General features: G+C 38.9%; 1 protein-coding gene across 3 annotated transcripts in view; it reads right to left on the minus strand.

The window, feature by feature from the left end:
- Window positions 1–23,494, minus strand: part of SNX13 (sorting nexin 13) — a 64,157-nt gene extending 40,663 nt beyond the window's left edge. For all 3 annotated transcript variants that reach the window (XM_083871683.1, XM_083871682.1, XM_083871681.1), the window contains exons 1-2: window positions 23,410–23,494; window positions 2,255–2,367 (exon numbers count right to left, since the gene is read on the minus strand). In XM_083871683.1, the coding sequence (XP_083727809.1) occupies window positions 2,255–2,367; window positions 23,410–23,421 (125 nt within the window). In that variant the 5' untranslated portion in view covers window positions 23,422–23,494. The remainder of the gene's footprint in view (window positions 1–2,254; window positions 2,368–23,409) is intronic.
- Between the last annotated feature and the right edge of the window lie 4,214 nt (window positions 23,495–27,708).

Raw genomic sequence — 27,708 nt, forward strand, 5'->3', positions numbered from 1 at the left:
GGTTAAGTAAACAGTACCTATCTTTAGCCTCCTGCTTTTGAGCTCAGTTCCCTAAGTGAATGAGTTACCAGATACTGAATGGAAAAAGGCTAACATTTTATAAATCAGTCTTGAAACAAAACAAAATGAAATAAAGAGAAATTGTGATTTGGAAGTTTTATTCATATATACAAATGGTTTCAGTATTCTTCCATGTACACCAAAAACAATAGTACATTTATTACAAGCCATCTGTGCAATCACAGAGTTGAGTGCAAATCAAAAAGAAATAATTAGCACATAATAGGATTTAAACAGTATAAACAGATTGATTACATTGACACAGATATGGCATCATTATTGTCTTCCTGCACAGCTCACTGATATATTATTTAAATGCTTAGATCAATACTAAGAATGCAACCAGCTGTGATTCAGCATTTTCTTTTGCTAAAACTGTCGAAGGGAACAGAAGCTGGACTTCTGGCTAGTGGAAGTCAGAAAACTTTGACACAGGCCACTTCTTTTTTGAACAAAATAGAAAAACTGACCTAGAAAAATGTGTGACAAATTGGATAAAAGCTCCAAGTTCAACAAAAAATTTGACCACAAAAATCCATGTCCAAAATTGTTATTTTGCTCCAGAGAAAGGCACAGTAAATCTTATGGACACCACTATAATCATGAACTAAAATTAAATTTTTGTTTTCTAAATTTATATATATGATGTTATGACATATAATTGCAAATATTGCAAATTACATATAAGTGCAAAGTTACTTCATAACAATTGCTGTTTGTTTTGAACAGAAGCATGACCAAGCATTTTGTGAAACTTCAAGGGAATTAATTAAAAAAAAAAAAAAAGCAGGCAAGAGTAATTTAGATATAAATGCATTTGGCCTAGTTAGCACTCACAGTTCTGTGTGCTGAATGTTAAAGTAAGTGTGTCACTCCGAAAAAGATTAACAATGTAAAAAAGGGCCAGATCACAGCCATAGCCAAGATGTATATGTTAAAGTAATGAAGTGATGACATTCTACTGCAAGGGCTGAGACTTCACATTTATATATGTAAGTAAATACTCTGCTCTAACAGATACAGTACCACTAGATGAATTTATCCTTAACAAGATCAATGTTTACTGACTAGCTATGAAAATGAATCAAAGCAGCACAATAACCACAGCAAAGAGGTATGAGAGCTGACTGAGAATGAATGAGCTCAGGCACCACATGCAGCTGAACAGGGCCAAACTGTAGCTGACTTCAGACATGCTCTGAGACCCTGCTTTGACTGTTAGTTTCAAAAAGCCAAACAACTGAAACTGTGCAAGAATGATGGATAAGGTCTTAAAAAAATATTACATCCCATGTTATTTTCCATACTGCAAGTACTAAGGAAGTGGTAAAACAGCAAGCAGATGCATTCTTGCCCTTTGGAGGAACTTTGACTTTTGCTCTGGACAAACAGCAAAATATACCAACCATACCTGTATCAAGACTTAACAAGACAAAAGTATTTACTTCAAGTTAGTTTTACTTTAACAAAATCCCTTTTCTAACAGACTGACTACTCTGATTTCTCAGAGGTGAAATACCAAGCCTAATACCAAGTTGAAACCTAAGCGTAGCTGCTCTAACTCTAGCTACTAAACTCTATTACATTTTTTTATGAGATATACAGGAATATACATACATTCTGTATGGTATCAAATAAGAGGGTAAAAAGAATATACCACTAAGACATTCTAACTTGCCATTAAAAATGTTTTAATGGTTACAAGGCAAACATCATAATATACAATGTAATAATGGTGCCAAACTTCATCCGTTTGCTCCCTTCCTGCCTATATAGGTAAACATACGAAGAGTCTACAGCTGCTGAACTGATCTACTTGTTCAAACTGGAGCACTATTTTCACACACACAGGCAACGTCCACTCCCATGAATCAAGTGCCTTAGACAGGAAAATGGGATTGTGATAGAAAAGGAAACAGAAGTATTAGAAGTACCTGGGAAAAGAACTGACACTAATAAAAAATATGAACTGGAATTACCAGTTTTCATGTGAGCATTTGTCCTCTAACATCCACTAAAAATAGCTAAATTGAGATTTCAATTACAAAAATTTTGCTCATAAAGAGGTGCTCAAATGTGGAAATATTAATTATATAAAGCCACTTCATATTTTCAGAGCAAGCTCTTTGCTAATACATCCATTAAAATTTTACTTTCACAGCAAATTAAACAAAACACTAAGTAATATACTTACCCACCCACAAAGCAGAGGATATAAAATGCAAAGTAAAATATAGCGAAGGGTCCAAAAGTTACTAGAAAAAGCACAAGGCCAAGACTTCCCCATCCCCATATGGAAAGACTGGTCTGTAAACAAGAACATATAGAAAACAAATAATTATTATTATATTCATACAACTTTGAGTCTTCAGAGCAACACTTGTAGTTTCTATAATGTTTGATACATTTTAACCAGATATAAGTTCTGCTTGATTAAATAGAAATTACCTTTGTTTTTAAGAGTATATTGCCATCAAGTACGTCCCCCCTTATACTGTGGGCCAGTAATCCAGTTTAGCTAACATTAGACCATTTACCATTCCTCATCTCTCACTTCAGATAAAACTATCATCCTTAAGGGTGTCACTTTTTTCTTCTCTATTCTCCTTTAGTGCACTTTTGTTTCTTGAGATCCCTTCCTCCTCACCTCTCCCCCAACCCCACCCTGTGAATAGTTCTCCCCGATCTCCTAAGAAAAACCAGGCTTTGTGATAGGACAGGAAGAGACAATACAGCTTTGTTTTACACATCTAAACATGTTATTTTCTACAACCAAGCAATGCTGTTTCTGCTCTAGATCAAAGGAGGTGCAAGACTAAAAAAATGTTCCTTTCTCCAGTCAAGTCACAGGCGGGTCAACAGGTGCACCAAATAATTGGCGCAGGTATACTTTTACTCTTCCACATAAATAAGAGGGAGGGAAACTTCAGAAACGGATACTTGGGCAGTGGCAGAGAGGCAAGGGTTGTTTGAAAAGCCTATGATGAAGTTAAAGTCAGTCACAAGAGCACATGTGGAGCTAGTGCGAACTTGGGTTGATTTCTGGCTAAATGCAGCAGGCAAAACTCCACCTGCATTGGCAGCCACCAGGAGTATGAAAAAAGCAGCAGGATTCCAGTTACTGTGCCAATATAGGTTGTAGTGTAAGTGCATTTATATACACCCGTGTATACACATACATACTTGACCCATCTATCTATCTAGACAGATGTGTGTCTGTACTTACCTGTGCATACATGCATGGTAATCCAACAAAGCAAGGCAGGGAAAACCTGACTGATCTGAGCTACAATAGTTTTCAGACTATGACAATGCTGCAATGCAGTCAACAAAGCTTATATAAATTTAATTCAATCTAGTCTCTAGTTCAATATGAAAGCATGTTTCAGCCAAGTCCCAAGAGTGTGAAACACAAGGATGACAAGTATTTATAGGACACCCGTACTGTTCCAGCTTTTAGTCCTAAATTTTTTTTGTTTGCTTTTTTGTTTTTTCTTGCTGTTGTTGTCTAATTTACACCTTTCCTAACAGCGATCAAATGACACCCTGATGGGAACTCAGACAACTGTGTCAACAAGTAACACTAAGAAAGTATTTAAATAAACTCGTCTTGCAGTTTGACATTTAGAAAACAAACACAAATTGAACACCAGATTTGCAGAGCCCTTTTTTAGCTTTTAATACGAAGGAGTTACAGCTCATTTCTCTCAAGGAACTATTCAGATTTCATCTTTTCATCTTAGACATAGGATTAAGAAAAAAAATATATTTTAAAGAAAAGTTTTTAAAATCCTATAGACCATGAAAAATAATATAAATTAAGACTCCTATATAAAGCAGCTTTGATTATTTTTTGAGAGCAGAATCAAAAAGCAAAATCACAGCTCCAAAGAGAAACCATTTCAAAGATCTAAACTGTAATAATCAGGATTATTTAATTCTTCCTAGTTAAAAGTTTAATGGAACATTGAGATGCAATTCTATTTTCTTCATAGTTGAACTTTCTTAGCGGGAGATAGAAGTTGTACTGGCTTTGTTCTTAGTATTTGAGACTGTGAAAAATTAAACATACAAGTATGTAGATGAGTGTAATTAAAGTGCTGCAATTAAAAATAATGCATTGCAAGTTATTCAATTCTCTTTAAGCAGAGGAATTGCTTTACTACATAATATAAACCACAAAATCCACAAAACTAAAATGCTGAATTTGCACTACTAAAATCATAACCAAGAAGATTTTGTTGTTTTGTTGACACTCAGTAAGAAAATGCAGTAGATAATTGTGGTCTTCCAGTACATGAAGAGAGGTCACAAGAAAGACAGAGAGAAACTACTCACAAAGGCATGTAGTGACAGAACAAGGGGGAATGACTCCAAACCAAGACTAACTTTAGATTAGATGATATAAGGTGAGAGGATGGTGAGGCACTGGAACAGTTTGCCCAGAGAAGTTGTGGACGCCACAACCCTGGCAGTGTTCAAGGCCAGGGTGGTTGGGGCTTGGAGCAACCTGGTCTAGCAGAAAGTGTTCCTGCCCATGGCAGGGGCATTGAAATGAGATGATCTTTAAGGTCCCTTCCAACCCAAACCACTCTAGGATTCTATGATAAACTCCTTAGGACATAGACAGGAGAGATACATCAATCGAAAAAAAGGAAACAAACAAAAAATTCCTGGCTAATGCACCAATTAACTAAACATGAGATCCCATTGCACGTCTACATTTCAATACAAAAAGAAGATTCCATATATTAATACCCCCAGAAATACATTTTGAAACTTCTGTAGAGCACTACAAGCGTGATAAGGAAGACATGCACACAAAAGATAGCATTTAATGATGGTCTTTTTATGTCAAAAACCCATTATGCTTAATCACATAATTCAAAAAAAGTTTAAGTTCTAAATATGGGATAAGCACTCTAAATGACTTAATTAAACTAGATGGATGTATAGTCAGAGTCAGATGAATGCATAACTAACAAAGAAAGCTCTATAACACTAATAAATAAAACAGTGACCTTTTGTCCTATGCTCCAGTTTTGCAATTCAGCATATGGGTACAGAGATTCAAATCTCATTTGGTATTTTAATAGGATTTCTTAAAAATTGTACAACTTGGTACACTGCAGGAAGCACAACAGATACTGGCCCAATTCTTGCATATTCTGAATGAGTGGTTTATAGTCTTGTAGCTTTTGAGACATTCAAAGGGATTAAATCACCAGGATGGTACTCTTTCTGCTGACTGTAGCTTTCTTCCCTAACTCCACACTTCTTGAAGGGACTTCAGCAGTAAAACTCGTAGGGAAAAAAAGTGAAAACTTAAAGTTCTTTATAGATGAAAATCAACTGGTTTTGAACCGAATGTCCAAACATACATGAATGTGACTATACAGCTTGTCAGTATGAAAACAGTTCAGGTATTTAAATTCAAACCTCACTTACAGCTTATTTCCAAATTTTATTTACAATGTTAATTTTTTAGAAGATTTACAGATTTAGCAAAGCTCTGTTAGTCTTACTAAAGTTAGCTGCAGGGTGAATGCTTATCACTCTTAACACAAAGAACAAACCAGACTTCTGAAGAAATGGTGTAATTGCTGGTGTTTTAAGTCACAGCTATCTGGACCCTTTAAGAGAAGCTGACCTGCCCTATATTGGCAGGGCAAACTTCCAAGCTGATCTGGCATAGTGCTGTTCACTGACTTTCAAGGAATTAGGGACAGTTACCTAAAGCCTGAAGAGATACACAAGCCTCAATGCTGTGGTAGGCATGGTTGGCTATATACTGGGTGCATACACATGGATAAAGGATGTTTATTCCATGTTAAGAGCTGTTCTACTTCATCAGTCTTAGCCACTTTTGCTTACCACCACCACAGATGCTCTATGTTTGTCTCACCATTATCACTCCTTAGCTTTCAAGTCTAAGATTTTACTAAAACTTCCACAGCATATTATAAGGTCATATATATAAATGGGTTAATGTAGCATTGTGGCCAAACATGGTGATTTTCTTCCCACAGCTGGAGTTGCTTCAACAAAATAAACTGTAGTTGAAGTACAGGGGTGTCTAGAAGCTCATCAGGTGTGAGAAGACACACAAAGGTGAATATTAATATGTGCTTGATTCAGCTTTTACAGATATCGAAACTGTCACCTCATTGACACCTGTTTACCAGGGGGTTTTTTTTCCTAGGTTTTGTCCATTTTTCACATTGAATGGTTTTTCCACAGTATACAGCCAAGTATTAAAAGTAGTACATGAAGAATTTGCTTTCTTATGCATATTTGCTTTCTCTTTCTTTGGTTTCTGCTTCCTAATCAAGGCAGCATTTTGATGTCTAAGCAGCATGCCATTATAGCTAGTAGTGCTGAGGTAAGAATATGTGACTTAATATGACCATTCACACAGAAGCTTTTAGAAATCCACAGTATACAGCAATTATTTATCCCAGAAACAAACACAATCATATCTTACTAAAAAATAGCTTCAACAGATTTATTTACTAAATCCATCTGACATTTGCCCCACACCCACTTTTAAGCAACATCTTCAATCTTGACACATCTTTCTCTAAAAATTATTTGCCAAGGTAACATAGGTTTGCTGTTTGGATTTAAACTAGTGCTGCCTATTTTAGCTCACAACTGGCATTCAGGTAACACATGTGTCTGATTTTGGGCAAAGCAAGTGTTACTCCACAAGTCCAGATGACAGGTTCTCCCTTGCCCCCTGTGCCACTGAACAGAGGACAAGTGTTTCCACTCATGCGACTCTGGTGCCACCACCCTCCTACTCCAGCGGGAAGCTCTTGTTCCAGGCACTTGACTCTCTTCACAATTCCCACACACATTCACAGTAATTGTGGTTTCAAGTTTGCAGACACAGTTAGAGAGGAAATAACACCCATATAGGAAGGCAGGGCTCTGGAATCATCTGTTTGTCAATCTTAAAGCTGCAGCAGAAGATGATTTAAGTCTTACAGTAGCATCCAAAAGACTGATACTGTCTTGGAAGATTATAATTTGTCATTATTTTCAAATTTAATGGTCACAACAGAATAATTTGAGCTCTGAAAGAACAGCAGCATTTAAAAACAAAAATACGTTTCTTTGCTCACAATTCTTTTACTCTTATTAATTTACATTTTTTCCATTAATATTTTCCATTCTTACATTTTTTCCATTAATATTTCTCCATTCTTACATTTTTCCATTAATATTTTTCCATTCTTACATTTTTCCATTAATATTATAGAAGTTTCAGTAGTTGACCTGTTTCTAACAGACACTGATAAACTATTTTTTGCCATTTGGGTAGTTTAAATTATTAGGGTTTGTATTTTTTTAAAATGTTTTTTATTGATTTTTTTTTTTTAATTAGGGTTTGGGTTTTTTTATTTTTAATGCCTCCTCTCTGGGCACACATTAAAAAAATTATCAGAGATTACATTTACAGTAGATGTCAAGTTTAATTTTGTTAATTCCACACATCTGCCTTTTAATTTGACTTCCATTTTGAGTGCAAATGGAACATGTTCACATATAAACCTTTCTATAATTAAGGTGAGTGTCACTTTTGTCAAGTGATTAAAAACATTATTTTAGGTTTCAAATTACTGTCTCTTCACTAGCATGACAAGTAAAATTGCAAAGCTGTACCAACCGGAGTGCCAATTGCAGTGCAATGAAATTGCTATGTTACACTACTCAGAGAAATATTTAACAATTGTGAAATAAACCATTAACAGCTTTCTAGTTACATTCTCCTATCTGCCAAAGTTAAAGCCGTCATCTGAAATAAACGTCAACAGGGTTTTGAGTTCTGCATATCCTGATTTCCTAACAGCACTAAAGGTCTCTTTTTAACCTCTTCCTTCTTATCCTTTTGCCCTTTTCCTTCCATAGCCCAAAAAGGCAAAAGAAAAAAACACCCTAAACTCCACTCCTACTTCACACTATGGAAAAAAAATTGTGGTGAATCTACACAATAATTTACTGCAGTACTCCCAAGGAAACTCTTGGGACTTAAAAAAAAAAAAATTAAAGGATTTTATATAGTCTAGTTTGCTTTTATTGTTCTATGTTTAGATTCAGGATTTTTCCCAAAGAAAGCTTAAAATACTAAAGCATATAAATATACACTAAAAATCTTTTAATTAAATAAAGAAGGTAATGTTAATTAATGTTAAGGGTTAAGAAGTTTGGCCAATGAAGTTTCTTCTAGATAAGTGCAGTGTTCCTGCTGATCCCCTCTGGTTACAGAGGCTGGAAACTCTCTGCTGCAGGCAAGAGTCCATCTGTCCCCTCTCTACCTCACCCCCTCTTCTTCCATTAATGCACACTCTATGTCAAATGGCTTAATTACTTCACAGTTGCGTTAATTCAAACACAATCATGTCTAACTGTACTGACTTTGGGTTTTCCCGCTGTTCCTCACACTGCCTGAAACAGCAAAGCTTTTGGGACCATTTTCCCTTACTCTCCCCTCCCTACTCTTCCCTACAGCTACACAGGGCAGTCTAACAGATTAGGCTCTAACAGATAGGTGACAATTTTTCATCTGTATTCACTATTACTGCAGTTTTGACTATTCTTGAAACCCATTTTCAGAAGTACAAACATTTAAATGAAAATATATGCTAACATTTTCTTAGAATGTGTAACATTATGGTGCGTAACTAGAAAGATTAAGTTATTGTGCACATTACTGCAATTTTAGCGTTTATCGAGAGAACAATAAATTCCCTTACTAAAAGTCTACTGTTTGCAATAATCACAGTATTACCACACAACTTGAATTATAATTAAAAATAAAAAAAACTATCTTCCATATTCTGATACAACTGGGGGTTTTGCAAGAAAAAGACCAATTTTCTGATTAAGACTTACACTTCCATAAGAAATGGTAAATATTTTCAGTGTCAAATTTTTTATCAAGTGAATACAGTCAAGATTATTTTTTCTTCCTCTCTCACACCTGGCTTTGCCACCATTGCTGATCATTACATGAAATTAGGAAGTGAAATGTTTAATTTTAAATTGACCTTCATTTCACTATCTTTATTTCCAGTGCTAACAGCTACTTCATTATATAGCAGAAGTATCAGCAAGGAACAGAAAGTTTCTTTCCATGTAATCTTTTCTTGAGTGGCCCAAGTATTTAACTTCCTGGGAAAAACAAAGAGACTATCTTCACAGATGCACACTCTTGCTGATAACATGCTTGCATTAAAACCCATTCTGAATCATACTCCAGTTAAAGGATATAGAATTTTGGTCAAATTTAAAAGAAGCACTTGATCATTTTGGATAGCGATGATGAGATGTAAGAGCAAGCCTCACTTTCTGCTACTTTCTTGAATACAAAAGTGACACACTCAAACTCATCTTTAATACAAATTCCAAGCAAGTGATCCTTTCCCTTCATAACAATCCATATTGACTTCTATCCAAGCAAACTTATTTATTTGGACAGAAAGCAATACAAAAAGATAAAAGCATTTTGGATCACCTTAGGTGATTGAAATAGGGCCAGGCTTGACAGGATTGCCTAAGGTGAGCTAAAGTAATCTCTTTATCTTGAATTCAAGCCAATGAGATAATCTAGATTGTTCTACATTCAGCCTCTGGATAAACAGATTACATTTATTTCAAGTTTTTCTGGTGCAAAATAGTAGGAAAGGGGAGAGAGGGGGAAGCCTCCAGAATACAGAAGCCACAGATTAAAAAAAAAAAATAAATAAATAAATAAATAAATAAATAAATAATAATAAAAAAAAGTCTGTTCCCGTATTTGGCTCAAAATAATGAATATGCTAAGTCAAGAACCTGTTATTGCATATTTCATTTGTGACTACTACTCAAGCAGCATCTTAAGCTTTTTACTTTCCTGCAGCAAGGAGTTATATCAAAGTTCTTTTCACCTTTTTTTTTTCTTTTCTCACTGCTAAAGAAACCTGATTCCACTGAATGAACTTTAAGAATCATGAACTTTGCTTCAGGAACAATTTCTACCACTCCCTCTCCTATTATTTGTCTGTATGGAAATTTATCTGTATGCATTAAATGAGTCTCTCTCCACCAGAATGAGATCTAGCGGTCATCTCTTTATGTTTCTTATAAAAACATGCAGGCAGAGCTCATGGATACTACAGAAACAGTTGCATGGGATGCATTTTTTATAAAGTTTCTTCATACCTGAAGAGCTATGCTTTTGGAAGGTAGAGAAGAAATCTCTTTAGTTCTAAGCTGTTCTTCCATCGTAGTGGTAATTTCAACTCAGCATCCCTCCTGCCAAGCAATAAGCATCTGCCTACTCCTGGAACTTAAATCTCCACTACACTTGCCCAACTTATACCATTACTAAAAAAAAATCATATAAAGATTATTTATATAAACACTATTTTGTACAGAGTCTTCTATTCAAAGGCAATGCATTGTTGTCTATAATCTTTACAGGGTTGGCAAAGTGGAAAAAGATGGATTATAAGACGTCTGATGAACAATAATTACTTTTCTTAAAATAAATCCATTCTTTTTTTCTATGGAGATATCACACAATTTCACAGCAATGGCTGTGTGCAAAACAGTTAGTGCAATTTTGAATTGATAGACTCAGCTTAGAATAAATACAAAAAAGGTGCACAATGATACAGTATCTGCTTTGGAAAATCTCGCTGGCTTCAAACAACCACCCCACTACAACAAAAAGTGAAATGAAGTGAAAATGCATAGTTTTTGCAGATACAGAAGTATCAAAGACATGAAGGTATAATAAGATAAATTATATAAAATTTGGAACATTTTGGTACTGCACACTGAAGCAGCAGTCATTGAGCTTCACTGTTTTGCTTTTTCCTAAACAACTCATCACATGTAAACAGCAGACAACACCTTCAAACTTTATACTGACGAAAATACTAAGATTTTTGTTTCTATCACTTGATGATTTGCTTGAAAGCAGCAATAAGCAAATAATCATTTGTGAGCAAATTCCTTAAAATCAGTAGTTTCTTCTCAACAGACTGATAAACCATACATTTCAATATGTATCTGCAGGATGTGTGTTGTTTTTTTTTACTGAGACATAAACATATTATATGTGTTCATACATATTTCACATATACATAAATATTATATATACACACACAAAATCCAGTACTTAAGTTTACTGCAAAAAGATTTAGTCATCAACTTCTGCTCAAACTTTTACTCTTGTACTCTGGCTTCCTCAGGCTGTAAAATTAGTTTTGTTTAGTTCTTCAATCCATTGGTAATATTACGTTGCTATTTGCAGCAAAAATTCCAGCATTATTCCACTAAAGTTAAGATGCAACTGCTTTGGACACAGTATTCTTGGAATAGTACATACCACAATCTAACAGATCTCAAATAAGCAACATTCCTCATCTTAATAAAAAAGTTATTTTAAAAATACTAAGCTAAAAACATAACTTAAGAATATTTTTATCAAGGACTGTACTAAATATAAAGATTGACTCTACTTGCCTTATTAGGTCAAGTTACAGGTCTGAAAGAACACAAGTGGAAGAAGTCAATTCACATTATCTGTCATAATTGCCAGGAGTCCTCCAGTAACAGACATACTCAACAAGACTGAAAATTGATTTCCACATTCTTTCTAGTGATAAAGGCTGTTGTGTCTAAATACAGTCAGTCATGCCACCTATCCTTGCAGAATTATTCTGGAAAATGAAATAATGTGGTTGAAACATCCCTATCCTTTTTACTACCCCTACAAAATTGTTGAGGTTTTTTTTAATTTACTAAAAAGGAGGAAAAAGCTGTAAGCAATAATGTAGTATTCATAAAGGAAAATTACATTGAGTTTCTCACTTCTAATGAAAAATGTCATCTTGATTAAAGACAGTACTGTAATTGCCCTCATGGAATCCAGAAAAACAAAGCTTAACAGAAAGTCACTGTAAATGATTTCTCAGACTGTATTGGTAGAAGACGATCAGCAAGAAAGAAGGTCCAGGCCAGGGAGGAAGGAAAAATAAATCTATGACAGCCAGCATCACCTCAGTCCCTCAGATGGTTGTGAGCAACCAAAAGATACTTACTAAGTGCAAATAATCATGTCTGACCAATCCAGTTGCTTTCTGTGGTGACACGAGTGATGATGAGGACAAGGGCGGGGCCTTAGATAATGTGCACTTTGCCTTTAGGACAATATCCCACAGCTTCCTTATCACTAAATTGGAGAGCTACAGGCTGGATGAGTAGATTAAAAGGTAAGTGAAAAATGCTGGATGCAAAGACATGATCGGTGGTACAGAGTTCAGTGTGCAGCCAGTGACTAGGTGAGAACCGTCACAAATGAATATGGGACTGAGGATGCCTGAGCAATGTGGGTGATGTAACACAGTGAACTCCCAGTAAAAGGGTGCACAGAACCCTGAAGTGGGGTGAGCACTCATTTCACTGGAGGGTTCTGAGGTGTGTCAACAGGCTGGAGAAAGGGGTTGACAGGAACCTCATCAAGTTCATCAAAAACAAGCACAGGTTTGCACGTGGGGTGGACTAACCCTGGGCCACAATACAGTCTGGGGCCCACTCTGTGAAACAGCTCTGCAGAACAGGACCCCAAGGGGGGCTCTAAGGTGCTCATGAGTCAGCAGCACGCCGTTGTGGCAAAGGTGGCCAACAGCATTTTACCCTCTATCAGCAGAATTGTCACCAGCAGAGACAGCAAAGTGAACCTCCCCCTCCATTTGGACATCCCTGGAGTCCCCTGTGTCCAGTTCTGGTCTTCCTGCTACAATACAAATACATCTGAAAACTAATGTACAATATCCAATTCCATCACAAAGGATTTTGTGCTAAAATAAAATGTACCCATATTATGAAGCCACAGACTGGCTACACTTTCCACCAAGGAAAAGGTAGATTTAGAAAGCTTGTCGGCACTCTCAATTAACATTCTGACTCCCTTCTATGTGAATTGAGAAGTAACACAATTTTTAAAGTATTGCCTCCTTCCTCCTCTCCCTGGTGCTCACCTTTGTCTTCAAAATTAAACCAGAGTAGTAGTCTCTACACTCTTATCACCAAAGTAATAAAGGGCATCTACTGCCTAAACACTGGATTCTGAAGAAACAGCTACCAACACGGTATTCACTGATTTTACTATTTTGGCAAATTTGTTTTGTTCTTTTAAGTCTAAGACCTCAATCAGTGCCAGCATCATGAAGTAGTTTCAGTTTAGACTCCTGCTTGCAATGATCAATCCTTCACTATATCTGATTTCTTGTCAAAAATGTACAGATAGTTCCACAACAGTTCTTAAAACTCTGTAGTGCTTTTTAATCAGCATCATAATTTACAGACTGGAAAATGAAATGGATATTAAAAATAGAACTCCAAAGAATATGTTGTCAGTACACAAACAACAAGTAGAATCCCAAGCTGCAAATATAATCCATTTTTAAGAAACTTAAAACCACTGACAGAATACTAGCCCCTTCCTCTGGAGATTGCGATGTTACTCTACTGTTTTCTTCAAAAGTTAGAATTTTATGCAGTTCTCTGAGTGCCACAGGTTTTCTCCAGTTACAAAATACAGCAACTCTGAGACAACCACTGTTTCACTACAAATTCCCAGTGGTCTCTGAGAATACATCTGAACTCCTACAGGGCCAAATTTTGTATGAAGCATGCCTACTGGACGAAGACAAAATAACCATGGAAACAGCTGTTATACTAAGTAACACAAACCTTTACAAAGCTAGAGTAAGGCTAAAAACTTCCTGTTCCTCTCAACTGTTTTCCTGGACAGAATATCATCCAGTTGCACAAAGTAAAGCAAGAGAAAGAGCAAGTTCAGTAGTCAAAGTAAAGCAAGTCCAGTGTCAGCAAGTTTTTCAATAGTCCACAATACACAAAAAAATCTGCAACCTCTTTAATAAGCAGCTGATGCCTAACTCTTACAGAATAGACTCTAGTGCCAACACAGAAAATCAGCTCTCTGATTTCACTTTGAATCAGCAAAAAAAGCCCTTACTTAAGACGAGGAGAAACTGTTTAAATATTATTGCCTTTTTCCAACAGGGCAAATATAACAGGAATGTAACAGAAACAAATAAAATCTTGCCCCTCCATGTGTTTAATATCCCCCTTTACCACTACCTCCTACAGACCTTACTGCTTGTGTGCTTTATCTGCTTGCTTTCCGGAGATGTTTGGCTCCCCATCCCATTTGGGAAGGCTTGCTCGCTCTGTGCATCTCTTCCACAGTCCTCTCTGCATGTTTGCCTTTTCCTTAACAGCACTACTGAGAAAACTGCTGTCTGCTGTCTGCACAGCCCTGAGAAACTCCACAAGTTTTATTAAGTGGTTTGTTACAGAATGCTGCTGACAGCACTGCAGGTAAGTGTAAGTAAAGTGAAGCCTCCTACAACTTCTTCCAAGACTCTGCTCCATGACCTCTGTCCATCTGGCCTCTCTATGGAAGCAAAGAGCCTGTTGAGTATCCTAGATGAATCATTTAGTCTCAAGTAGTCATCTTCTTCCTCATATAAAATCTGAGTCCAGAATCAGCATGTCAACTATTCCCTGGATATCTCCCAGGTTCACATACTACCTCTCCCACAGAAGAGAGAAAGCAAGTGTGAGTACCCTCAAATAACATTTACATAAAGGGACAGTTCTTTGAACTTGCTGGAATACTTTATTCTCATACATAAGGGCATGGAATATTTCCAACAAATTTCAATGAATTCGGAGAGCAAGGAAACCATAGAAATGGTGCATCAACTCTTGCCTCTTCAAGATTATAGACTGAAGCTAATTATAAATCAAACTAATTGAGTCATTTGAATATCTAGCTCCCAGGGCATGTTTAGAGGAGATATCTAAAAACTTCCATCATTGTCACATGGACAAGAACAAAAAAAGAAACCTAACTGGAACAACCAAGCCTTATTTGTAATTTTTTTTCTGGAGGCAGGAATACATTCAGAAGCCACAGAATGAAGAGTGACATTCTCTGTTTTCAAAAGTACAGCAATTATTTTGGATATTGACTTGTTTTAGATCTACACAGAAGGAAATGAAGACTAACACTATGCACTTCCCTAGCACCAAACCATGCAGCTGTTGATTTGGCAACTTATCCTGTGTTCCCACCCTCGTATCCCTCCACAAGACTGATTCATCAAGGCAAAATAATTCTTCATGCAGTTGCTACTTAGCTGCTAGACTTGAAACAAGAAGCTGTCAGACCAGCTTGTGTCTGGTGGAGGGGAGAAAAACCGCTTTACCAGCAGCCAAACTAGATCCAGTGAAGTCAAACATTAAATGCCACTCCTGGCATCTTGAATGCCTTCATGCATGAATGACATTGAAGGAAAAACACATGGCCACTCCAGTGACAGAAGTAGGAAAACAAAAATACATAAAGAAAATAATGAAGAAGAGGGCAATACACGAGAGAAGCAAAGGATGAACAAAAGAACCACATGGACAGCAAGGTGGAAGCATTCATAGACAAACCCAGGCACACAACTCCATATAGAAACAATGCACCTACTTTGTTATCACTGGAAACAAACAAAAAAAAAAGCCAAAAAACATTTGGCATAATGCATCAAAAATAGAGAGTAAGGGACATAAGAGTTATGGGCAATTCTCTAGAAATCTAGAGAGAAAAAATAAGAAGACTGCAAGCACCATGTTATATTGAGATCATTAAAATAGAAAAAAATATTTCAAACAAAAAAGTGTCAGTAAAATAAAGCACAATTAAAAGGAATTAAAACAATAGGCAACAGTCAACCATCATTAATTGGAGAATTCAATAAAGGACAATATCCAATAAAGTAATGGAAGAGCTTAGAAACATTCATGGACATATTGTTTTCTGTTGGTCTCACTATTGCTAATTCATAATCCTCAAAAGACTTTTTAAGAAGCTGCAGTAGGGCAACTGCCAACTGAAAGACAAAGACCCAGCATTTAAAGTCTAGACCTTAAAAACAACATAAAGAAATAAACATAAAATTCATTTCAAAGTTTTAAGCACACATGCAAGTCAAGCATGAAGCACTAAAGAAGAAATGAAGTACACAGTTGTAAGACCATAAAGCAAGGTACCAGTGCTTGTATACACAAAGTAAGGAGAAATTATTTTTAACACACCTACTGCACACTGTTCAATTTAGAAAAAATGCTGACTGTGAAGAAAAACTTTGGTAAGTGTGAACATCTTAAATAAAACCTTATTCTCCTAGCCTAATGTTATAAATAAATAACTTCTCATCAAAACAATAAAAATTATATTCACATAAACCAATTTCTTTTCCACAAGAACTTTTAAATTTTATAGAAGAAACAAACAAGCATAAAAAGTAATTACCACTTCATTATATGTACCATCAAAGTACATTTGTAATTCAGGCATTAAACAACAAGATTTAATACTTCCACAGCATATGATTTTACTTTACAAAGTTAATAAAATTCCACTTGTTACCATTTTGATCAAAAATACTAATTTGAGTATATAAACTACAAAAAAGAGTATTTTTCTTCCAAGCATGTTAAAAGAGGTTGGATACCTAAATCCCCATAGGTTTCATTAAAAATTAAGATATCTATCAGTAACAAATACACCAAGACACACTGGAGAGGGGAACAGAAGAACAACCACTTGTATAGAGTTTTAGAAAAAAAATTAAAATCACACAAACACAGATAAATACAGATACGATTTCAAACACAAAGAGTTCCTCCAGTGAATAAGGAATATATATAATTTTTACTGATCCCGTTATTTTCAAGGTATCACAAAAAATCATTACATAGGTTTCAGAAAGGTAAGCTGGTACAATGGTACAAAACACCACAACCTTTGGGGGAACCCCTGCTAAACAAAGTGTTGATTATTACAATGGACATGGAATGTAGAGGTTTAAGTGGCCTCACACAGGAGAAAAGACTCAAGACTCAGAGATATCTCAGCCTGCATCAGCCATTGTTAGAACAGAGCAGAGCAACAAGCGAAGCTCCCTCATCTCTCTGAGTCAGAGAGATCCAAACCATTCTGACAATCAGCAAGACTTCAAAGCAATCACTCTTTCTACACTATCACAGGTTGGACTCTTGTTTCCCAAGGCATGAACATCATCAGATTTTCTACTCATCCCTGCAGTCTGGAATGCCAAATCCTGAATAAGGGGTGACTGAGAACACCATACACATTTGTTCCCTGTTGCTTTTAGTATCACTTAAGAGGTATGTGAGAAATCATCACAAGTCTGAGGCACTGTTTCATAATCAGCTGGACAGACAGCTGCTGCAAGAATTTTGCTACTCTAGATTATTTTCTACTTGGCCTTGTATAACAGTGCTGACTGGAAGAGTGGAAATGCAGGGTGCCCTACAGGATATGTAGCAATTCCAACTTCCTGCTCAAGTTCATTCCCTTACATCACAAGAGATAGCCTAACCTGCACTGCCTTAGAGGCATCAGCGGAAGAGTTGAGTAGTCCTTCCCTAGAATTGCAAAAATGTACTGATGAACAAGAATACATGATCTTACAATAGTGACATTTCTGAAATCAAAACATTCTGACACAAACAGATTTGATTAAAATAGAACCAGGATCACCCTCTTCCTTCATGGAGCATGAGATTAAGGGAAGAATGGCAAAGGAACAGACATAAAAGATAAAACAAATAGGATCGTAACAAAAGCTCAACTGTATTTAAGCAGTTAATACTCTTCAAAGAATGTTCCCAAACTTAAGAACACTCTTGAGAAGAAAACGCGTGCAAAGCTCATCTTTCTCCTCAGAACTCCAACCACAATGGGATACTGAATTAAGCACTTCAGACATCAATGGCACCTGTGAATTTTTAATTAGGCCAAAGGAGCCCTCACATGAACAAACACAGTGCTATTTCCACCTGTGAAATAAAGAAAAAGTTCTTGAAATTTAGCATTTCTGTTTATCAAAAAATCCAAGTGAAGTTGAGGAAAGGACATCATACAAGCCATCTGATGCATGAAGGGATTTAATGGGATTCAAGCCAGCAGAGATGATTTTATCTCCATCTCCTGCTGCCAACTAGTGGACTGACAAACTGGTAAGGCTCAAATCAAATTAAGTCTTGTGCTCACTGTCTGAGAAAATAGGCAAAACAGCAGGACTGGAAAGATTTCAGTGTCACTGGTCAAATAGCTTCAAAATAAACTACTGTACTAACCACTACGGTCAAACTTCATATTCCATCCTAGGAAATTACTGATTTTTCATAACATCCCACTTGAAAAAACACTAGTTAAAACCTGTGGGACTTTTAAAATGTTTGTAAAATGTCAGTGTTAGAATACAGCAATAAATTTGCCTCACACTATTCCAACTGCAACACCAAGATCACATCCCATTCCACACAGAACACATATTCAATCAACAGTGCAACTTCTTCAGAAATCCACCTCCACTCTCTCAGGGTTTTACAGCTTCTCCTGTTTCAGAGCAATAATAATCTTTAACAGGTCCTCCCAAATTGTCACAGTGTAAGAATTGACCTCTTGTCCAAAACAAATAGCAGTTATAAAAGGAGTCCCCCTGGCTGAACATACCTATAATCTATGCTTACTCACAGCACAAATAAACGCCCATTTCACCTCAAACTTGTAAACCACAATCATGCTGCCATCATTTTGAGGTGTGATTTCACAGAAATTATGTAAACAAGGGTAGAGTGCTCTTGTTCAAACCTGTCAATATGTTTACATCATGAAATAATGCCTTGTTTTATTAATTCAGAAATCAGACATTACATGGTGTGGGCATAAGAACAAGCATCAGGCCCAAGCTTACAATGCCTTGTACTTCTTGAAAGTTCTCACTCACACAACTGCAAGTGCCAACTGCAATTGATTTTGCTATAATTCAGCCTTGGTATTCTCAACCAAGCAATATGGAAAATTGCTAGTGAGACTTCTAAATATTAATTCTTGCACTGTTGCAAATAACATAAATACAATATCAATGACTTCTCTTTTCTAATAATAGCAATTCTCCCAATGCTAGCTGAAAGAAAACATGCTTTGTCATCTTTGTAAGGGTGGGGAAAAGAGACAAACATATTTAAAAGAGATAATTCCCTGGAGTGCAACCAGACAGAGGAAATCATCACTTGGAGCTCCTTCAGCTATCTAACCAGACAAGCTATTACTATTTTTGTTGAAGTAAAGAACTTCATGCTTTTTTTTTTTTTCTTCCATGCTGTTTTGGGGAATGGTCCAGAATGACATTTTAGAGTTGTTGCAGAACTCTGCATTCAGTCTCAGCCATTTAGGCCCAAGTGTACACTCTAAGAATAGTCCTGAGTGTTTAGACGCTGTCTTTTACTAGAAGCCAGCAAAATACTTAAAAACAAGTACTTCGGAATATAAGATAACTGTTCTTTGCAAAAGACTAGTTTTCTTAACTTTAGCATTTCTCACATAATTTCAACTGACACTTCATAAACTATGCAGTTTTTAATAGAGCTGTAATAGGAACAAATAGGGACACAACACAGACCAGCTGAAGGGGAAACCTCATTGACAGAAAATACTGAAGGAGAAAGAGGCTTTTTACCTCCCAAGGGCTTGTAACTAATGCTCCAGCTAGATCTCATCTAGCAAAACACTGGCACTAAAGAAAGCCTCAGCACACAAGTTTCACAAAAGGACAGGAAACTAATTTATTTCAGCACCCTGGTAAATGTCCACACATTTGAAAATGGCTCTACCAGCAGAACAAAGTTCAGACACATAAAGTAACACAGCAACCTGCCACTGACATGTATCAAGGAACAGAAAAAGTTGATGCTACAGTATAAATCAAGCATTTATAACTGTGTTCTGCATCTTTCAGAGCTGTACTAATATACTTTACAATGTGCTACTGTTGCAGAAAGGCTAATTCACTATTATTCTAGAGCAAGTTAAGCTGCTGAGTCAACCGTTATTCTTAAAAATCAAGCTAATTTGCTTGGTTTTGCTCAGAAACAGTTCTCAATGGCTAGTAGTTACCAAAATTTAATGAAAAAAAAAAGTTGTTAAATCTTTCTTATAAAATGTAGATTGTTTAATGGAAAGGAAATACTGCATGTAGTTAGTGAATTATCTTGACCAGTTGCAATAAGAAGAAATACCAACACGTCAGAGCTCATTTAGTATGGCTCATTTTTAGTTGCGGATAAGAAAGAAGTTCTCCTACTTCATCAAATGTCAAAAATCTTCTCAACTGTCACTAGTACTGCAACAAGGTACTCTTGCTGAGAATTAAGCTGCCAAAAATTTAGCTGCTGATAAATTCTGAAGTCCTCCCTAAGCATCTCAAAGCAATTTAAGGAGCAGCTGGGGAGAAAAAAAAAGGAACCTAGTTCTCAGCTGAGATAAAGTGCCTTCTTCAGAGGTAACACAGGCAGCAAATGCAGACAGCACAGGCCATCAATCTGAAAGACATCTAAAACTTCCTGTAAATTAAGTCAAAATCCTACTGAAGATTTGTTCCATCAGAATTTAAGACCCTGCTGACCACCAAGAGCCAGGGTTGTAAAACACCAACTGCTTCCCTGCAGCCCGTGCAGTGCAGTTACCATCACACAAGTGGCCAGCATGATGAAGCCAGTTGTCCAAAAAGACAAGAGAAAGATCATTGCAACTTGTGTCTGCCATGGCCTGGCCAGATGAGAAAGTGCTGAGGCAGTAAGTCACACAGGAACAGGCCACACTGGCCTGGAAAGCAGAGGAGACATCTGATGAACAAGAAAAGGGGAACAAGTGAAAAGGCACACAACGGCCAACACAACAGACCAGGGAAATGATCATCACAGGAGGACTCCAAACGCGTCCCGACAGAACATATTCAACTTTACTGCAGAAATAAGTTTTACGGTGAAAAATTTGGAAATGGCCTTTGCCAGATCGGTAAATAAGTGTATGTGCCTGGCACCCAATTAGCATGGGTTTTGAATGCAACTAAAATAAGATAGGCAGAAAGGGCCAAATAAAAACCACACAGAGTGTTTTTTCCTGACAGGAAGTGTGATCTTCCCCTGAAATTACTGATTACAAAGTCCTAATCCTAACTGCATTCACATAAAACTGAAATGAATCTGCTGGGGTCTGCATATACAGTCAAAGGATGTAGGAAACTGACCTTGAGAAATTCAACACTATGTTACTGCATGATAACAATACATGCAAAACCCGACCTGCCTTTCCTTCATTCTTAAACATATTTAAGAAAAAAAATTCTATATTTTAAAGTTATAAAACTAGCAGTTATAGTAGGGGAAATGGATCTAAATTTTTAATGGCAAAAAAAAAAAATCATGGTGACTTTGGCCACTCTAGACAGTAGCAAACTTGACAAGGCCACAAATATCCGGCACCAAAAACTAGTGCAGTTTTTGCTTCTAACATCAGTTCACCACACAGTAAATCTCAATTTTCATATACAAAGAAATCATGTATCAGCAGACTTGAAACAATCTGCATATTCCTCCCAAGTGTGGTCAGGGTTCATGGGTGCAGCTGTGTGCAGTTTCCCCAGGCTGTTGTAGCTACTAAGTCACCATTGGAACACCCAGAAAAGTGCACTGGGAAAGGACTCCTCCAGTTCACCTTAGGTGGGTACTCCTGGCAACCTAGAGCTGTCTGACTGCCTGAAGAACTCGCCATCAACTGCTTTTCAGGCAGGCAAAGCCTGCAATTTTGCTAGGCTCCCTTAAAATTTAAATTCATCCCCTTGGCAGAGACCAAGGCTGGAATACTTTACCTTGAAGCATCTTGTCTACAAATAACTTATGTACAGGAACTAGAAGTAGGGACATCAGAGCCCTCTCCTCCTGACACCAAGGATAAGAGTCAAAACTGGCCATCACACATGAAATCACTAAGCTTTACCTCAAAAAGCCAATGGATTGTCATCCACACTGTTATTCACAGAATTTCAACAATTAAAAAATTCAGTTCCAAGCTAAAGTGTCTTGGATGGGCACACACGGCCACCATCAAAAGGAACAAACCAGTAGGAGGCACCGACCCGAACATTCTATGCTACCCTAAAAATACTCTAAATTACTATGGCTAATGCTTATGCATCACACTCACCAACTCTCTTTGATGCAGCTTATTAATCCTGACCACCTACCAAATACCCTCAATGCAAAAATAGGTCATAGATTTTTACAGGCTTAACTCATTCTGCAAATTTTATTCTCCTGAGGAAATCTGAGAGCTCATGGCTCCACAGAACTGCTTTCTTAATGCCCTAAAACTTTGAACTGATGCAAATTAAAACGTGTAAGATACTGTTTATTATCATTCAGGAAAGCAAAGCTGAAATGTTCAGGTGTTGGAAAGCAAGCCTTTACCCTGCAAGACTTAAGGCAACACACTTTTGAAAGAATAACCTCCACTACAGAATAAAATGACAAATTATAAAACATGGGTAACGTAGTCATTGTGTTGCAGAAGTATCTGCACTCAGGACACCTTGCTCATATTAAAAATAGAAAATCAATTGCTCTTTGTAGACAAAACAGAATACAGGGTAAAGTCTGCTACCGGGAAAGCACTGACAGATTCCACCTTTCAGAATGCCTTTGGACACAGCAGACATTTATAGCCCACGCTGATCCTCAAATACCTGCCTGCCTCAGCCGGGCTGCTTCGGGACAGAAACCCTGCACCAGGCAGAGGTGAGCCGGGGCAGCCAACTTCTAAGGGTTACCTATTGACACAAACTCCTGCAAGCACAGCCGAACCGCTCGGCTTAAGCCCTCCAGGTAGAAGACAAACAGGGAGCCTTAGGAAGGCACCGCGGCGAAGGAGGCCAGAGGAGCCGAAGCCGGAGGGGGCCCAGGCGGGGGATCTCCCCGGTGGGCCCCGGGCCGAGGCGGGTTCCCCTCACCAGGTGCGCTCCGCTCCTCAGACACGGGCCCGGCGGGGGCCGCGGCCCCCGGGCCCTCCAGGGCAGCACAGCCCGGCTCCTGCGGAGCGCGCCGAGCACGGGCCGGGCCCGGCTGCCGCACGGAGCGGGCACGGCGGGCCGGGCTCCGCCAACGAGCCGGAGCGCCCCGCTCCCGTCCGTCCCTGCCGGGAGAGCACGGAGGCTGATAAGAGGGGCCGGGCGCTGCCCTGGGCGAGCCGGCCAGCGCCTCTGCCCTCCGCGGCCGACGGGGAAACTGCCGGCGGCCGAGACAACTCGGGGGCCCCGGCGGAGGGCCGAGCCGCGGCACCGAGCGCCGTCCGCTCGGGGGGACAGCGAGCCGCCCCCCGCGCTCCCGCACCTCGCCGGCAGCTCTTACCTCTGTTAACATTATTACCCCGCTGCGCTGCGGCGGCGCCTCGGCGGCTCTAGCCCCGCAGCATGGTGAAGCCCGGCGGCCGCGCGGAAAGCTACCCCGCACCCCGCGGGGAGGGGAGGCGAGGGGAGGCGAGCGCCGCCAGCCCCCGCCGGGCCCCGCTCAGCGCCCGCCCGCCGGCCCCGGCCCCGCCGCCGCCCTCGCAGCCCGCTCCGGAGCGGCCGCCATCTTGGGACGGCTACGTGCGCCGCCGCCGCGCCCCGCCCGCCCCGGGGCCGCCCCTGCCGGGGCCAGCGCTCCCCGCCCAGCCTGGCCCAGCCCGCGCTGCGCCTGCCCCGGCCCCGGACCGGCCCGTCACCGGCCCCTGCCCCGGGTTCGGCCGCAAGGCACGGAGCTCGAAACTGCGGGTCGGGTATTTTGCCCCATGTCCCTTGGCGTGACCTGTCTTAGAGCTCTTCGGTGTCAGGCAGCTGTGCTGTGGACGCTCATCGAAATATTTTTTTTTAAATTTCTGACCGAGCAGCACATCTCCCACCACCAGTGACGTGTGCAGCGCTGCGCGTCTTTCCCTGTTGTCGATGCTAAGGAAGAGCCCGTATCCTATCTGGAGCACCGGTCCTTTAGGGGAGGCTGTGGGGGCTGGGGGTGTTCAGCTGGAGAACAGGAGGCTCAGGGGTGACCCCATCGCTCCCTACAACTCCCTGAAAGGAGCCCGTGGCCAGGCGGGGGGCGGTCTGTGCTCCCAGGCAAACAGCGACAGGGGGGCAGGACACAGTCTTAAGCTGCCCCTAAACCAGGGGAGGTGTAGGTTAGATATTTGGAAGAATTTCTTCACGAAAATGTGTTTAGACATTGGAGTGGGCCGCTCAGGGGGGTGGTGGGGTCAGTGTCCCTGGAGGTGTTTAAGGAAACTGGATGAGGCACTCAGTGTCCTGGTCCACTGGACGTGGTGGTGATCGGGCATTGTTTGGACTCGACCATCTCAGATCTTTTCCAAACTCATTGATTCTGTGAAAGAAGCTTCTATAAGTCTGTTACCTACGGTATTGTTAAGTAATGGTATAAAGTATGAAACAGAAACAGAGCCGTGTCTGCCCAGCCCTGGGGTGATGTGCCCCCACAGTTTAGTATTTGAACACACGGAAAGAGTCCTGTCTGAAACTTGCTCTTCCTTTAAGCACCATTCTGTGGGCTTTTGTTTGTGTGCTTGCTTTTTTACTAGACTTTAAGTTACACAGTTAACCTTAGGTGCATTAGAGTAGAAACAAGATGGGATTTTTTTCCATCATTGCCAGTAACACAGAATGCACACCAAAGAAATAGTAATGGTTTGCAGGAAAGATGGAGGAAGAGCAGCACTACTGTTTTAAAGTGAAGAAAACCAACCTTTAATTACAATGTTTTTTCTCCCTCAATAAAAGCAGAATCTGTTTTCTTGCAGAAATGTGAAGGGCATTAAGGCATTCTTAAGGCTGATGGGTTTTGTAGAAGTTCTGTAATTCTCCCAGGGATTGTTAAATATTTAACATTTCAAGGTTGGCCACTTCTTAGTTTTATTTGTGATATTACTGAGTTTCAGTTTTACTCATACAACTGTTTTTCCCCTGTCAGAGACCCAGCTGTTAGTCATGTGAAGCAAAAAGAGCAAACCCTTGATACTCATAATAGTTTATTTGCCTTTTATAAATAATAAAAAATACTAATTTTTCTGATACACTTTTCAGCATATTTTTTCTGAGTCTATAATTTTGAATGTTTCATGTTAGCAGTACTCTTTCCCCCAAGCTGATCCCTCAGGGAAAATCCAAATCTTACAGCACACACTACTTTGAAGAATAGGCTTGGCAATAATAGTGGCAAGCAGAGGTCTTGCACATGATATTTCACCACCTTGATAAATTAAAAATTGTTCAAAACCATTGAGAAATAGGAGTTGTGAAATACCAATTCCATTGTATTGCTTTGGTCCCCAAAAATTTTGTAGGGACTTATTTGGCAGATGTGTATGTACACAACTAGGACCCATATTTGTGGCTTTCACTGTGCTTCAAGTCTTGCAAATAATGCCCTGTGCTCAGATCTGTGTTACAGGACATCCTGAAGGTATCCATAAAATAGCAGAGGGATAAAGTGTGTAATTATGAAAAAACTTCAACACATATTTAGGTAGATAGGAAACAGAGTCAAAATACTTAAAGCACCTACTGCTTGACATGTCATTGAGTCAACAAATGTGTCCCTGGGCAGGGCACAGTATCATGAACTGATAAGATAAATTACCTATTTCATAAAATGTAAGGGTTGAGCAGGAAGTAAAATATCTCATTATATTTACAGATATATATAAATAATAGTAATTGAACCAAGGTAATAGTCTAGAAAAACAAACTTCCTAGGCACTGTATCTCTTTACCTTATATGTTTAGGTGTAGCATTTAAGGTTTTCAAAATAAATAATATCTTTCGACAACTTACTGCAAAGATGTATATATCCTAAGTGTGCTAGATGTAAAAGAAGAGCAAATCTTACACAAATCTTCCAGCAAGATGAAGTTACAATTAATACTTTGTACTTGAATTTTCCTCTACTTCTGCTTGGGTTGGCAGCCCAACAACATAACAATCTGGGAAGCACCTTCTGTTCTTGGACTGCTGGAATAAACCTACCAGTGTTTCTGCTGAAAACCATTCTCTGATTTTACAGCAATAAGCACAGCCTTAATAGTGTTCCAAATTGTTACTAATGCTAGAATCCATTATTCAAATTTTTGGTCAATATCATCTCAACTTCAAAAGGGAAAGGCAGTGTAATTGCAACACCAAGGAGTGAGGCTGTGAGGAAGGACTGAACCACATAGACTCAAGGCGTAAGAAGAAGCAGCCTCGTAAAGGAGAGGTGAGAAGGGGCAACAGCTTGAGATGAGGATGATGTCAGGGTGTCAGGGAATTCTTGAAAAGCTGCTGGGAGGAAGAGAAAACAGATCAGCAGTTATGTTGCTAGTTCCCATTCTTACAATAAACTGAAAAAATGTACTTTTTTTTTTTTTTTTTTTTTTTTTTTTTCTTTTTTTTTTTCTTTCCTGGGAAGGAGGGTGTTTCTAAATCAGTAAGAACAGGTCTGGAAATGAGGGTTCAATAGTCCAGAAGCATTAGAACACTTGTTTCCCTGAGCCCATCTTCAAGTGACAATAATTCGATTAGACTTGATGAGTCATCTGTAAGAGAGTTTATCCATGTCATCCTTTTGCATTCATTACACACAGCTCGGGACTGCAACAAGCCAGCATATTAACAGCAGCAGGGCAGCCACGTTAGCACCACGTTCATCCAGGCAGAGCAGCACACGCCTTATTTTTCATGCCACTTGCACAAGCCCACAAGCACAGTGCGAAGTACTGTGTTAGGGCAGGTATTTATATCTGCAGTCAAAGGCAAACCTGGCAGAAAGTTTGCACTCAGTCCTTAAAATACTCACAGATTTTTTTTCCCTTAGACCTAGACAAACGTTTAGTTCATCTAGAAGGAGTACCTGAAAGCTGATGGCTGCAAATACCTTCATAGTTATAAAACAACTCTGACCTGTTGCCAAACATCTTAGTGTTCTTTGCACTCACTACAATTTTCATTATGAGCTAAAGGAGTGGTTCTGATGGTCTAGATCCACATTTTGAAATCCCACTGGGGACACTGGGAGCCATGGGGCTGTCTACTAAGATGATGGATGAATGGAGCATTAAAATCTGAAATACAGCAGGAGGAGACAGAGATAGCAACATCAGGCTGTGATTTTGTAAAGCAAAGCATACAAAGTGCACTAAGTTAAGAGACAAAAATATAGTCATGAGTGGGAGGACAAAACACACACAGAAGCAGGGGGATAAGCAGAATTTACCAATAAAAGAGCAACTGTGCCAACTTGCAGCGAAGCACAAAGGAGTGCAAATTATTTTCCAGCCCTGAAAGGAGGGCAGTTCCACAACCTAAATAACTGTTAGCTCACCAGCTTATGAAAAATTATATTGGTGACCTAATTGCCATCACAATAACCTCTGAAAGAGCAGTAGCCTGCATTTGGAGAGCAAAAGGATATGTTCTTGTGGTCTGTACAAGAAAACAAATGAAGACTAAGGAAAGGGGAAACTACAGGCAGGGTTGGGGGAGGGACAGACTGAAAGAACATCATATCGCTTTTGCTTTACAAAGCAGTTTCATGGAAGTGGCTACAAGACTGTTTCTAGCAACAGCAAGCCTGGACTTCTGTACCTTTCTTTACAATCTAGAAAGATCTTTTACAGAATTATT

Source organism: Zosterops lateralis (genome assembly GCF_965231275.1).
Source record: "Zosterops lateralis genome assembly, chromosome: 1".
NCBI lineage: Eukaryota > Metazoa > Chordata > Aves > Passeriformes > Zosteropidae > Zosterops > Zosterops lateralis.